The sequence below is a fragment of the Schistocerca americana genome, chromosome 3 (assembly GCF_021461395.2).
Source record: "Schistocerca americana isolate TAMUIC-IGC-003095 chromosome 3, iqSchAmer2.1, whole genome shotgun sequence".
Taxonomy (NCBI): domain Eukaryota; kingdom Metazoa; phylum Arthropoda; class Insecta; order Orthoptera; family Acrididae; genus Schistocerca; species Schistocerca americana.
Window position 1 is genome coordinate 876,988,268 of NC_060121.1, and position 16,454 is coordinate 877,004,721.

A 16,454-nucleotide genomic window follows, 5' to 3' on the forward strand; every position below is an offset into this window, starting at 1 on the left:
GGGATTGGGGATGGAGTGGCATAGGGATGGACTAGGATGTTGTGGACTTTGGGAGGGGTTGGAAGTGTCTGGGATAGTACATCCCTCATTTCAGGGCATTATGATAGGTAATCAAAGCACTGACGGAAATGGTTCAGTCATTACAGTCCATGGTGGTATTGGATGACAAGCAGGGCACTTCTTTCTGGTTAGTTCTTAAGATGGATGTGAGGATCAGGTATGCGTGAGAATATGGCATGAGAAATCTGTTTGTGAATTATGTCTGGAGGGTATTGCCTGTCTGCAAAGGCTTTATGAGGCCTTCAGTATAATGGGTGAGGGATTTCTCATCACTGCACATGTATCTACCGTGGGTGGCCAGGGAGTATGGGAGGGATTTTTGGGTGTGGAAAGGGTGGCAGCTGTCAAAGTTGGTTGGTTGGTTGGTTGTTTTGGGGAAGGAGACCAGACAGCGTGGTCATCGGTCTCATCGGATTAGGGAAGGATGGGGAAGGAAGTCGGCCGTGCCCTTTCAGAGGAACCATCCCGGCATTTGCCTGGAGTGATTTAGGGAAATCACGGAAAACCTAAATCAGGATGGCCGGACGCGGGATTGAACCGTCGTCCTCCCGAATGCGAGTCCAGTGTCTAACCACTGCGCCACCTCGCTCGGTAGCTGTCAAAGTGCATGTACTGTTTGTGATTGGTAGGTTTGATCGAGGAGAGGATGGAGCTATCTGAGAGGAGGAGATCGACATTTAGGAAGGTGGTTCAATGGGTGGCGGTGGACAAGGTGAAGTGGATAAGAGAGGAGGTGTTGAGGTTGTGGAGGAATGAGGATACAGTGTCATTGTCTTGGGTCCAGATTATAAAGATGTCATCAATAAACTTGAATCAGACCAGGGGTTTGAGGTTTTGGAAGCTAGGAATGTTTCCTCTAGGTTGTCCATAAAAAGGTTGACATAGGAGGTTGGCATGTGCCATGAATTGGTCTGTATACTTTCCCTTCAAAGGTGAAGCAGTTACTGCTTAGGATGCAGTTGGTTAGGTGGAAGAGGAATTATGTGGTGGGACTGGAATCTGCTGGGTGTTGGGAGAAGTAATGTTCAATCGCAGCAAGGCGATGGGCATGAGGGATGTTGGTGTATAGGGAGGTTGCATCAACAGTGACAAGTAGGGATCCGGAAGATAAGGCTGTGGGGATGATGGAGAACCTGTGCAGGAACTGGTTGGTATCTTTAATGTGGGAGGCTAGGTTTTGGGCAATTGCGGTATATTGATAATTTTTACTTATGGACTGTCTGACAGCAACTGAATCAAACAATTTTAGTGCCATACGCGTTTCGCCTTTATTTTCTGAAAGGCATCATCAGTGGCAGGTTGCGTGGATGATTTCCTACATGCTCTGCATGGGAAAGGTGTTATTATGGAAATTCAAGTGTGGATGCAAGTGCTATAACTGTGAAGTAATAAGATATGGAAGTGGGTTTTCAGTGAAAAGTGCGTAAGGAAGTAATCGTAAATGACCAGTGCCGCCGATAACATATTTGAGTATCCACCTGTTTGTATGTTGTACATAAATCAATCATCCGCGCCTTGTTCGGCCTCCGAGAATGAACTAATGTGAATCAGTAATATAGTTTACCACAAATAAAACATTCAAGTGCTAGTGGTGAGCATGAGAAAGTGCATTCGGTCATCGTGTTTCCGCATCAGCAACAATCAGCAGCGCAGCGGCAGTTATGCACACGTTTGTACAAGAAAGAACTGAGAATTGTAAATTAACTTTTATGAACAGTGTTATATTATTACAAGTGTCAAGAAGGACTGGTACCAGATATCTGTGTGTATGTGATGAGCGTAAGAACTTTTGTTTGACCATTCGGCTTCTGCATCATCAACAATCACCTGCATTGTGTCGGTTACGGGTACGCTCATCCAAGTGATAATATGGACAGGTAATCATCATCATTGTCTGTATATCTATTTGGCCAGTGTAAGACTGAAATACGTCTAACAGCATTAAGTACAACAGTGACAGACATTAACTTCGTCACGAATACTGTACATTAATAAGGGAATGATAATTATGACCTCACATCAAATCAGCAAGAATATTAACTGGCATCAACACAAAAGTTTTAGATTGTAATCAATGCAACCTGTGATTTTCTTATCGTCTCTGAATATAATTATTCATACCAAACATAGGACAGTGTTGTGTTTAGTGTTGAGTGGCTCCCCTAAACCCGCAAGCATATTTATATACATAATTTCAGGCAAGCCAGCAGCTGTGTGGAGCAGAAATTAAATAATCGTCACGGGAGTATCAGGTATGTGTTGTGCACAGGGTGCACGGTCAAAGCGAGAACAATTTAAGGGTCCCTCACCAATTGTACCCCCCGTGCGTGTTACATGGCAACCGTGACCGTGAAATGCCTTTAAAGAGAGAATAAATGTCAAAGTATTAGTTAGAATGACTAAGATATGCTGTGATATTGATCTGCGACTAGCACCACAAGGAGATTCGCGAGCTCTGAGCAAGAAGCAGTGGAGATGGGAAGGCAAGACCAGCAAAGAAGACATTGAACTTGTTGTTGAACATAAACTCCAGTTACTAGAACATCAAGACTATGAAATCATAGAAGAATTTATGTGGGTTCTGCGAAGGTGCAGGCAGGTTTTTTCAAGTGAACCTCTTATAATAAAGACAAGTGAAGGAGCGTGAACCATTTTTTGTACAGCCTTATGCAATACCTCAATCGAAACATGAAGCAGTGGAAGAAGAGCTTCAGAGTATGTTGCAGATGGGAAAAAGAGTGTAATCAGTGCACCCTGTGATTTTCTTATCGACTCAGAATATAATTATTCATACCAGACATAGGACAGTGTTGTGTTTAGTGTTGAGTGGCAACCCTAAACCCGCTCACATATTTGTATACTTCATTTCAGGCAAGCCAGCAGCAGTGTGGAGCAGAAATAATATGACCGCCGCAGGAGTAGAAGGTATGTGGTAAGGACAGGGCGCATGGCCAAAGTGAGAACAGCTTAAGGGTCCCCCACCAATAGTATCCCCCGGGCATGTTATAGGTACATCACAAGAGTAGTGGAACCTTTGCCTGTTGGGAGGATGATAAAGTCCGGATCTGCTTTTAGATTGTGTAGGGCAGTTTGTTCTTCTGTTGAAAGTTTGTTGGTCTTAAGGAGAGACTGGGGAAGGCTGGTGAGGTCAGGATGGGAGTTAGGAATTCCTGGGAGGTGACCTGGGCTGCTTAGGTGGGTGTGTGGGTGGGTCATGATTTGATGATGGTATGAATTGGGACAGGCACGGTTCGATGTAGGGACTGGAGTGCCTTTGGCTGGAGGGGATAGTGGCAAAGAAGTGTTTCCACTGCAGGGAACAGGATGAAGAAAGCAGGTCTTTCGTCCAACACAGTTAAACCTGGGAGTAAGGAACATCTAAAAATAGCCACAAACTTTACTACCTCGTTTAAAGCAGCAGATGACTATCAAATGTTAAGACTGGAATAAACAGCCCGATACTTCTTTCAAGCAAATAGGATCCTGGCATTTCCAGACTTTCACTGCAAAACGATAGTTCTGAAGTGACATATAAACAGAGAGAAAAAAATATTAGTTTGAGCTGAACAAACCTACATGAGTGATTTAGGCTGTTGGAACTGCATCACCAGCAGAAAGGGGTCTGTCGTGAATATTAACCCTGAGGTCATCCCACTAGGTAATCTCCACAAAGTGGCATCACTAAAACTGACAGATTTTGAAAACCTACTAAAAACACATGATGGAGAGCAAAGGAAACAATACAAAGAACTTCAAAAAGTGTTTTAAGAAAAGAACAATCATCATCTGCAGTTTCTGTAGATGTTGATGATCCATTGAGTGAAAATATAGCAGATGATGACATAGCTTTTCACATTTAAAGGGGGCAGAATAAAAATGGGGTAAAATAAGGATTATTTATTTGGTTTTTAGATTAAAGTTCAGTCTTGATCACGTTATGTCTGTTTTAATGGGTAACCGGTTTCGGTTTTTTCTATAAAACCATCATCAGACCCATTGGCTCCCTTGGGTTGGTAGGTGGAGCTCTCCTTGCTGCTGTGCTGCACAGCAGCAAGGAGAGCTCCACCTACCAACCCAAGGGAGCCAATGGGTCTGATGATGGTTTTATAGAAAAAACCGAAACCGGTTACCCATTAAAACAGACATAACGTGATCAAGACTGAACTTTAATCTAAATATAACAATTGATCACTGTATTCCAAAAATGTTTACCAAAATTTATTTGGTTACTTGAATGTTCCCTTTATCTTTCATCATACATAGAAATAAAATCAATACTTCAGAATCTATGTGAACTGTGGAAGTTTTTGTACTATTTTTAACAATATAAATAAGACAGATTAAAATAACATCTTGGATTAAAACAGAATTTTTACTTCTCGTTACGTCAACATAGCAGTCTCCCTATCCTACTACATCAAAGTCAACAATCTCCAAGAACAATCTCCAAGTACTGTTTAAAAGTCAGCAGTCTCCATATCTTAACCACATACTATATTATACAATCAGTGTTTACTTAAAAAGTAGATCAGAAAATGCGCTCTCATTGGTCCAAAGAATTGTTATAAACAGACAAATACCAACAAAACTGATGAGAAATACATGTAACTGTTTTTTGCATATGTGACAAAATCATGGACAGTGGAGAATGCTGGGTTTGAAACCAGCCCTCATAATACATCCTGCAGGCCAATGGGTAGTGTACAATAGAGGGACTTTTGTTCATCCTATTTCATCTCATCTCTTAGCGTTAACCCTAAATAATTATTTTGGCATTCTGGTCTGAGCTGCCGGAGCTGGCTGTCACATGGGTGTGAGGTGTGCTTTCTTGTATGAATAAATGGTGTGTGTGTGTGTGTGTGTGTGTGTGTGTGTGTGTGTGTGTGTGTGTGGGTGGGTGTGTGTGGGTGGGTGGGTGGGTGTGTGTGTGTGTGTGTTTTTGTTTTTCTGGCGAAGGCTGTGGCCGAAAGCTTACGTGTAAGTGTCTTTTAATTGTGCCTGTCCGCAACTTAACATGTCATCTTTACAGCAAGCAACAATTTATCCTTTCCTCACATTGTTTACAGTCTAACCTGTAGTTTCCATTGTTTGATTTTGTTTTATTTAAACTATGCTACATCCTCCACATGTCTACCACAAATTTTGTAATAATACTGTGAGATTGTCTCTCTTCCCTATTATTATCATTATCTTGCATTTATCCTCATTTACAAAGAGCTGCCTTTCATTGGACCAAGCAAACCTTTTGTCCAAGATTTTCTGCATTACATTACAGCCAGACAACTGGAATATCTTCCTGTAGAAAGCAGCACCATTAGCAAACAATCTGATAGCACCACTGACATTAACTGATATGTCGTTTATGCATACTGAGAACATCAGGCTTGCTATTATGCTTCATAGGGGCACTATAGTTTATGACAAACATTTTATGTCCAGTATGAAGCAGCAGGTTCTATTAGTCAAATAATGACTCAGTCAACTGAATATTTGTGAAGATATTCCACACAACTGCTACATGTCTTCACAGAAGGACTAGTGATATGTCATCAGTTAACATTAAACAGCTGCCCCTGCGCTGCTACGCTAGTAAGTCTACATCTACATGGATACTGTGTAAATCACATTTAAGTGCTTGGCACATGGTTTATCAAAGCACCTTCACAATAACTGTCTATTATTCCAATCTTGAGCAGTCCATGGAAAAACGAACACCTATATATCTTTCTGTGCGAGCTCTGATTTCCCTTATTTTATTATGATGATCATTTCACCCTAGGCAGATCAGGGTCAACAAAATATTTTTGCACTCAGAGGAGAAAGTTGGTGATTGAAATTTCATGAGAAGATTACACCACAACAAAAGACGCCTTTGTTTTAATGATGACTACCCCAAATCGTGGGTCATGTCAGTGACACTCTCTTCCGATTTCGCGATAATACAAAACAAAACATGCTGGCCTTCTATGAATTTTCTTGATGTACCCTGTTAATCCTATTAGGTATCAACCCCACACCATGCAGCAGTACTCCAAAAGAGAACAGACAAGTGTAGTGTAGGCAGTTTCTTTAGTAGATCTGTTACATGTTCTAAGTGTCTGCCAATAAAACAGTCTTTGGTTTGCCTTCTCCACAACATTTTCTACGCGTTCTTTCAAATTTAAGTTGTTTGTAATTGTAATTCCTAGGTATTCAGCTGAATTTACTGTCTTTAGGTTTGACTGATTTATTGTGTAACCAAAGTTTAAGGGAATCATTTTAGCACCCTTGTGAATGACCGCAGACTTTTCATTATTTTGGGTCAATTGCCAATTTTTGCACCATACAGATATCTTTTCTAAATTGTTTGGCAATTTGTTTTCATCTTCTGATGACTTTACTAGATGATAAACAACAACATCATCTGCAAACAACCTAAGACAGCTGTTCAGATTGTCTCCTAAATCATTTATATATGCAAGGAACAGCAGAGGGGCCTACAACACTATCTTGGGGAAACAGAAATCATTCTGTTTTACTTGATGACTTTTCATCAATTACTGCGAACTGTGACCTCTCTGACAGGAAATCACAAATCCAGTCACATAACTGAGGTGATATTCGCAGTTTCACTACAAGCCACTTGGGTGGTACAATGTCAAAAGTCTTCTGGAAACCTAGAAATACGGAATCAATTTGAAATTCCTTGTCAATAACACTCAACACTTCATGTGAGTTAAGAGCTAGTTGTGTTTCACAAGAAGGATGTTTTCTAAATCCGTGTTGATTGTGTGTCAATAGACTGTTCTCTTCGAGGTAATTCATAATGTTTGAACAATATATATGTTCCAAAAATCCAACTGCATATCAATGTTAATGATATGGGCCTGTTATTTAGTGGATTACTCCTACAACCTTTCTTGAATATTGATGTGACCTGTGCAACTTTCCAGTCTTTGGGTACGGATCTTTCTTCGAGCGAGCGGTTGTATACAATTGTTAAGTAGGGAGCTATTGCATCAGCATACTCTGAAAGGTAGATAGGAGTGGAAGACTTACTTTTATTAAATGATTTAAGTTGCTTCACTACTGTGACGATATCTACTTCTAAGTTACGCCTATTGGCAGCTGTTCTTGATTTGAGTTCTGGCATATTTACTTTGTCTTCTTTAGTGAAGGTATTTTGGAAGGCTGTTTTTAGTAACTCTGCTTTGACAGCAATGTTGTCAATAGTAATTCCATTGCTGTCATGTAGAGAAGGCATTGATTGTGTCTTGTCGCTAGCATACTTTACATACAACCAGAATCTCTTTGGATTTTCTGCCAGGTTTTGCAACAAAGTTTTGATGTGGAAATTATTATATGCATCTAGCATTGAAGTCCACACCAAATCATGAGCTTCTGTAAAAGAACACCAATCATGGAGATTTTGCATTCATTTAAATTCGGCATGCTTTTTTCATTGTTTCTGCAACAATGTTCTGAGCCATTTTGTGTACAAGGAGGATCAGCTACAACATTTGTTAATTCATTTGGTATAAATCTCTCCATTGCTATCAATAGTATTTCTTTGAATTCAAGCCACGCCTGGTCGACAATTACACCGTTCATTTGGAAGGAGTGGAGACTGTCTGTCTCTCAGAAAGACGTCAAGAGAATTATTATCTGCTTTTTTAAATAGGTATATTTTTTGTTTATTTTTGGAGGATTACAATATTCAATCTGGCCGTGACAACCTTGTGTCCACTAATACCTGCAACTGCTTTGATGCTCATTGTTACAGACACCCAGAAAGCATATGGAGCAGTGCACTTCCCTGGTTTAGTTCGAAGTTCAAAGCCATCAGGAAGGTTTTTTCAGTTTCCCTACAAGAACAGTGAAAAGAAAGGAAAATATCAGCAAGGACTAAAACTCCACACTGAAAGCCAGGGATTCAGGTACAGACAGAGCTCAACTGCCTGTCTCAGCAGGACATGCTCCTATTTACGGATAACACAGAATGTCCTGGCAAATTAAAATATTATGTGGACCAGTAACAGGCTGAACCTTCAAAAACCGCAATTTTTAAATGATTAATAACTGAGAGAGGCAGGAATCAAACACGTGAATAACATGCTGCCATGACTATAACCCTCATGCCACGGCAGATGACTTACAACACACAGCAAGATTCATTACGAGTACATTACATAAACTGATTTCCTTTATGCAACTACTTGTTTACATTTTAATCAGTTGTCAGAAATTACCTTTTCCATTTCTTTGGCTTGCCACAACACATCTACATTTATATACATACTCTAAAAGCCACCACATGTTGAATGGTGGAGGGTACCACTGCTAGTCAATTACTTTCCTATTCCACTCACAAATGGAGTGAGGCAAAAATGACTGTCTAAATGTCTCTGTAAGAGCCCTCATTTCTCTTATCTCAATTCTGAATTGCAATACATCCCACATTCCCACAACTCTCCAGGCCTCAACCTCTGTCATTCCTGTCCTTTACATTCCTGTCCCTTTTCCTGTTCCCAATCCAGCACTATACAGCCTTCTATTCCACCAACACACACACAGTCTTTTTACTTCTCCCCTTTTCTGACCCCCCCCCCCCCCCATCTAACCTCCCTAAACTCAGGGGAAAAAACACGTTCTGGAAAGATGTCTGATGTGCAGCAACATGTACACTGCATATTTTCGTATTACGAAAGTATAAATACAAATTCCACCAAACACTGCATGTTACTTTCCGAAGGATTGAAATCGAGATTGCGATGCGCTTTTGTAAGCCAGTCGTAGCTCTTGTCAAGCCATCTCGCCAGCCGATGGCAGCGGATATTCAGAGCATAGGACACGTGATGTAGTCAGCCAATAGCGACATCACTGTTAAGCAGCGCGAACACACAAATAGGAAAAGGTAATGGTTTAAATTAATACACATAGCGTTGCTACAAGAAAAGAAAAGCTTTCACGTATAATGTTGGATTAATAAGCTGCAAGAGAAGCTAAGCTTTCCCACATAATGTTGATCTTTTTTGCGCGTGTTACAGTTTAAGATACATCACACAAATGTTGCAGTAAAACTTTTAACAAAAACATAAATGTCTGATCTGGGCGCGAAAATATTCTAAATGGTAGTCCTCAAAGATTTGATTTTTGAATGAGAGTCAAATGCTCTGTGATTTAACAAATTCATCGGACATTCGCGCACAGAGTTCATCAAGTGTAAAAGGAAATTTACTTTGCTTGAAAATAACGCTTTTCAAACATCCATTTGGAATATTTTCCCGAGACCTGTTAGATTTGCTTCAGCAGTTGCACCAGATGACAGGCGTCGCCGCGCTTGCACAGCTACAATGATGCAGGAAGTCCATATGTTCGTATGTGTAAAACATTAAAAAATCTTACATTATGTCATAAAAGAAACAAGACATACTCCAAGAGCATGGGAAATTTGTGAACCATACTAAAATGCATAATTCGGCTTAAAGTGCACATTTGTATGTCCAGATTCAAATGAAAATTTTCTTGGAGTATCAGTACCGTATTATCACATGTTTGGTTCTTTATTATAGTATAATACCATAAGTGCTAGAAGATGAAAACATGAACTTGAAATGCAGCAAACAGTTGAAACTAGCCAATAGTGTGAAATTAAACACTTCGTTTGAAATAATTGGCCTCAGCAGAAAAGATTAATAAAAGTTGTTTTCTTTAACAAACCGACAAAAAAAAGCTTCATTGTTCTGCAAGGCGATTAACGCCTGACTGTCAGAAAGGTGGAAACAAAACCTGAAACTAATGACATAATTTAGCCTTCCGTAATTATGTGAATGAATTTTAATTCACTTGATAGCTGCCGGCTACAGAAATCCGTTTTGTTTTCACTTGACGTGAGAGCAATAAACGAAGAGGAAACAACAAAATCACTTAAACATGGGTCACATGGAGACTACCACCTCCCCACAACAACTCAAGGCTCTCCGTGCATCAGGTCAGGATCTACGATATTTCCGAACCGGGACAATATTAGATAGTGGTGCTCTCCCTCCCTCAATCGTTTGAGGCAGGATGCCAAAAACTTAAAAAATCGACTTTTCAAAAAACCTTCATTTTGTAGCGCACATCTTTTTGAAGACTCTGATACATAAAACATATATGTTTCAGGGAACGTAAAACATGTTATTTGGTTCAAAGTGTGCCAAAGTGCAGTGCCACGCCTCTTCACACAGCATTCTTCCATCGCACGTCTCTGTATTTCGCTCTGTAAAATTCAAACGTGTAATATTTTGTAATGAGTGCCATCAAACTATATTCAGGCCAATGCAAATTAAAATGTCCTGTGGTGCCTCTCCTGCCCCAGTCAGCCGGTTTGACATCCTTCCCCTCTTAATATAATAAACTCACAATTAATAGCGGATGGGATTATTTGTAACCGGAAGAACAAGAACGCTTCAGAAAATTTGCGCTCTTTATTGCCTATTAGCTAATAACTTGCTGTTTTGTGTGACATAAAATTAAATATAGGATACATAAAACCAGTAAAGACAGGAGACAAGCAAGACAGTATACATTTCTTCAATTCATAATGTCCTAGCATTTTTTTCTCTCTAATCTCGCTACAACTTTACATGGCGTGCTTTCTTTCTTAGAAAGGAATCTATTACCCCATCAAAGTTCGTCAACGTTTTGCTACATGAAAAACCGAAATGTCGTAGTCTAATACTAGAAAAGCTGTTAATACAAATAGTACCCAAGACTGGTGTGGCTTCTCGATTTAATTACGTGTATTTTGTCGCTGTCTGTTAGATAAAACGAAATAGGCCTGTCTAATATTTCAGCAATTGTTACACACACCAAATAAACGAGACTGTTTTGGCACAAATGGTCATTTTTATAACACGACGGAATATAATTCACAAAGTATCAATATCAAATGCCAATTAGGCATACTACAAGCAAAAAGTTTTATGTTAGGAAATAGTTTCACATTTCATTCATACTCTCTAGCTTCTGAAGCATGAGATCGAAAAGTAGTAGTACGAAATTTTTATATAAATTTGAAATCGTCATATTCTTCTGCAATTTGTGGGAGTCCCCGTTTCTTCTCCTTCCTCGTTCTAACAAACAATCTTGTCATCTCTAATTCTGTAACTACTCCTGCCAGTGTCAAAATTTATTCTCTGGTCAACTTCACAAAACCTGCCACAATCACCGGTTTAGTTATCCTGCATTTATTCTCCGGTTAGGTGTTATTACATGTTTGTACGACGCGTTTTCCTTGCTACCTCCAGAATAGAAATATAGCGGCTGCTAGCCGGAGACTGTATAACTGGCCCTTAGTAGTGTAGCGGTCTAGCCAAAAATTTTCTGTCAAAATTTCATTTTCTTGGATCACTGAGAAGACAATATGTAATCTTTGTTGCCTGTTATTCCTGTTAGTCATTTATTTACACTCTGGTAGTATGAAACTATGGAATTCGCTAGTAATTATAACAACACTGATCATTTGCAAACCCAGTCAACCACATAAACAGCGATTGTCATTTACCTTTACGCGTGTACGAAATTGCACTGCAATGTCAAAGAAGTCGACAGCGTGTATTGCACGTAGACCTGTCCCCTTTTGTTTGCAGGAAAGTTTATTTCTAGATGCGACAGGGATTCCCCTGGCAGAGACATCACGTACACTATGCACGTATTCAAAAATCAACTTACGATTCATTCAGCAATCAATATAGAATTTGATAAAAAATGTTCAAAAACCAACAGGGATGCATTCAAAATCTTATGAGCAATTGATAGACCAACGTGCCCTAGATGCTAGGCGCTTTGTGAAACAAGGTACAAGGTCTTTTTACTCAATAATATGAACCCCCCCCCCCGAAACTGCCACCTGGGGCAGATACCCCGGTTTTCCTCCGGCCCCTAGTTCCACGCCTGTTGGGCACACGTGAATGTGGCAGCTTAGGCGCACCGGTAAAATTTTTTCGGATAGCATCTGGCTGCTTGCTGAGATTGCTTATACAGCTAACTGCCACACTTCTGTAACCAGAAGCGGGAGAAGATACTACTCATATGCGACTTAACTGCATATGCACATAAGCTCGCTCGCAACCGCTCGAAAGAATCTAATGTAAACAGTTGTGACGTCACATTCATCGGAGGCAATCTGTTGTTATGAAACACTGCATAGTCTTCCTAAAGCCTTTGACACATTTTGCTGTTGGCAGACTCTTGTATGAGCACTGTGTTTTGTTCTTGTATATGGTGCATTTCCCTTGCAACTTAAGTTTTACTTGCGTTCGTATTTAATTGTTGCAGTATTATTCAGCAGTAGCGAGATACAGTAATATTCTTTGTTAGAGTATTCGTTCTTACCAGTCAAAGTTACAAAAATTTAACTTAAAAACTAAAACAATGAAAAATTCCCGGAATTCTAGAAAATTCCCGGGTTTTTCCCGGTTTTCTCCCGGATGAAAAAATTCCCGGGTTTTTCCCAGATCTTCCAGGTCGTATACACCCTGTTATTTAACAATCTTTCTGTTGAGCCTGCCTGGGACTCAATGTCTCCAATATACGGTCAGTATCAATCTATCCTTTTCATATCATTGTCAGATTACTTATGTGTATAGAGAACAAGAACATTCCTATCACACAACCCTGGAGCACTCCTGAAAATGGCTGTGTGTCTGATGGACACTTGCCGCCCAGGACAACATACTGGGTCCTATTACTTAAAATGTTTTCACGTTGCTCACATTTCTGGGAACCTCCTCCATATGCTCGGAAATTTATTAAAAAACTGCAGTTGGCCACTGTGTTAAATGCTTTCTGGGAATCTGAGAATATGGCATCTGCCTGTTGCCCTCCAACAATGGTTTGCAGGATATTATGCAAGAAAAGAGCAAGCTGAGTTTTGCACAACCAACACTTTCTAAACTCATGTTGATAAGTGGACACAAGCTCTTCTGTGTAATGGAAATTTATTATATTCAAACTAAGAATAAGTTAAAGAATTATGCAGCAAACCCATGATGTTAAGGGCCAGCCCTGAAATTTTCTGGGTCCATTCTTTTACCCTTTTTAAGTACAATCGTCTTTTGCACTTTTTTCCATTCACTTGGGACATTGCACTGGACAAGACATTCACAATAAATGCAAGCCAAGTATAGATACAAACAGTGGCAATTCAAAACATTTATCACAAGGAACAAATACTGAAGCCCCCTTACCTGTGCCAGATCCCTACGTCGTGTTTTCAGGCTGTTGGTACGGAGTGTAACGGGACGCTTAACCTCACTCGCCTCCAGGAACTCGAGCAGCTCCGACAGTGGAAAAAGCTGCATTAAGTGCTCCATCAGAAACTCGTTATAGCTGTAGTACGTACACAAGTCCTTACGGAGCAGATCAACATACTCACAACGAGACCTGCAAGGTAAGAAACATGTAATCACAATGAAACAATTTCTTGAAATGCTAAAGTGTTTCAACAACAACACTGTGGCAAACAAAAACTATGCACAATAAAAAAAAAAGTGTGGAGTTTACTTCCTGTCCTATGTTTCTTGACTGTTTGTCTGCTGTGTCATTATGAGTCGCAGCTTCCAGTTAAATGTAATACGTGGTTTTAAATGTGGTCAGAGATGTATTCTGCATAACACTCATGTAATGAACACACCCTCCGTAAGTAGTGGGCATAACATCGGGCAGTGGGCAAGCGAAGGGGCTCTGAGATCAAAGCCGTTAGGGCAATATGTTTGGATAATATGGTATGAGCCAATGTGGTGCAATAAATGTTTCCTCTACAAGTCGAACCTTTATTTAACCTATCATGATAGATACACTATTATTTCAAAATATTTAACAGTTGTTATTTTAAAAAGTGTACTAGAACTTTATTATGCATTTAAATCATTTAAAAGAAAACGAAAAATGTTAACACATGTATATATCTACTCCTTGTCAAAAACATGATGTGATGTTAATTCCTGACATAACGAGACTAGCAATCTATAACTTTTAAGTAAAGTTAAAAATAAATAATATTTTTTTAACAGTCAAGATGGCTAATGAATAACATTAAGTAATGACTAGTTTCAGTTGATTATACAACCATCTCCCAACCTGAAGTAATAATACATATTACATACCAATGGGCAAAACATGTTTAATGTATTCACCTTGTTCGCATATATTTTTGCATACATTTTTCTTAACTTCCGTATTGTGTTATGATGTTAAGTAGATATTATTTAATTAATTTCTTTATCCCCTATTTACTTATTGTATTCTGTTACATATATTACATGTATATATGTGGTGTCTGTTCTTTCGGACATGTCCAAAACAACAGACATCATTTTGATCCAGCAGGCATTATGAATTAATTAACCATCAGATGTTTATTTGTCCCATTAGTGATCTACCAGTTTTGGTTAAAAACTAATGGGACAAATAAAGAGCTGATGGTTAAAATGCATTTTATAAAATACTTTACCATTATTGAACCTCACCAGATGGAAACACTATGAATTAACACACAAAGGAATTACAGACATTTGCTGCAAGTGGACACTGGTTGACATCAACTCTTGCAGGAATTGGCAAAATGCTGCAAGTAATTAGGGCAATGGGCAAGGGGCACTACATTAGTAGTTTGTGGATAAGTTGAGAATTTGGGTCTGGCGGGAGAAGTGCTAGGGTAGTCCATCCAGTTGCAATGACCACTATGTCCAGATGGCTCAGCAGTCAGAGCATCTGCCAAGTAAGCAGAAGACCCAGGTTCGAATCCTAGTATGGCAGATACTTCCAACTTTTCCCACTGATTTCAATCAATGACTGCTTGTAGTCAATGTCTGTAACTCCTCTGTGTCTAGATTACATGTTCTTATTTATCGTAACTATGTGTACTAATGTGCCACCTATCAGCATGTTACCTTTCCCTCACAGACCTGTGCAAGCATGAATAGCCGATTAGACTGGTTACAATTCTGATTGGGCCACTAGCATTTATTTACACAATATTGTTTGGTTGACAAGTTACTAGTGTAATAATACTGTGTATCAATGCAAACTGTTAAGATGACTTTGTATTGTGCATAATATGGCTTGGTTTTACTGCTGTATTGTTTTTTATTTTGTACTGTCATTTCTCTTTATTTCTTAGGTTTCAAATATCTAATATTTTATCTCAGTGAATTACGCCGTTATTTTATTGACATGCATCCCCCACATGGGCGTCCACTGCAATGCAGATGTCTCTTAGTCTCATTTTATGAGCAGATACTACACATGGTTTTATAATCAGTATGTAATTGACCTTCTGCTTGTATTATTATAGTTTTTTTGTAATCCCTCCTGGTACTCTACCTGAGTACAATTTTCTGTTATTATGCAAGTTCTTCAGATGACTGTATATTCAGCTAAAACTAATCATTTAATGTTAAAATGACTGAATATTAATTCCTGAAACAAGACCAAAAGTTCCCTTTTTAAGAAAATTTGGAAAAGGAAAAGCCATGACAGGGGAAAACAAGATTCGGGTTAGAAAACTTGAAAACTTTACCCTATAGTGAGTAAGTGGATTTGTCCGAAAGCTAGCAAGATTCTCAGTTATTAGTGTGCTGATTCCATGTGAAAATCTCTCCAGTTGCTGTTCAGAACTTTACCAAGTCCACTACTGGTGTCAACCTTTATATTAGGCCATTTTTAAGGGTCTCACAAGAGGTTATTGTGCATTCTTTATTCTGGTTTTATGTGAAGAAACAGTTTGTGTAAACTTCTGCACAATGAGGGAGGCATAATACCTTTTCAGAACCACTTGAACATAGTCTAATGTACAGGCTGAAACTGATAAGTGTCTGAATAAAGTTCTCTACTGAAACTGGAGCACTTTCCATTAATTAATTAATAAAAATATCTAAGTCTTGTTTATGTGTCTTTCAATTGTTCAACATTTATACTATTCAGTGTATTGCTACCTGTACACCTTAAATCATCTAAGAAATACAACTTTTCCAAGAAAGAAGTGCCTTACAAAACTGTTGTTCAAGTAATTCTTAAGTACTGCCTGCCACTCTGGTAACATTATCAGGTAGGATTAATAGGAGAAATAGATAAGATCCAAAGAAGAATTGTGAATTTCACCAAAGTTTACTCAATTATCACAATCTTATATTAGACCAGGAAAGAAATGAAACTGAACTTAAGTTTGCTCACAACTCTTTAAAGGTTGAAATATACACATATTATGTGTGAAATATACACATATTATGAAACAAAATCGTAAACTATTTTATTCCAATATTTATTTAGCACTAAATTATATTACATACAATATTTTTAGTTCTTCCTCTACCTGCACAACTAAAATATATAAAAAGTAATGTTTTTAATTGTTCCTCTACATGCACAAA

At 38.9% G+C, this 16,454-nt stretch overlaps 1 protein-coding gene across 1 annotated transcript in view; it reads right to left on the minus strand.

The window, feature by feature from the left end:
- LOC124605157 (25S rRNA (cytosine-C(5))-methyltransferase nop2) overlaps positions 1 to 16,454 on the minus strand; it is a 145,851-nt gene that overhangs the window by 65,816 nt on the left and 63,581 nt on the right. Inside the window, exon 6 of the mRNA XM_047136639.1 lies at positions 13,272 to 13,467. Within this exon, the coding sequence (XP_046992595.1) occupies positions 13,272 to 13,467 (196 nt within the window). The remainder of the gene's footprint in view (positions 1 to 13,271; positions 13,468 to 16,454) is intronic.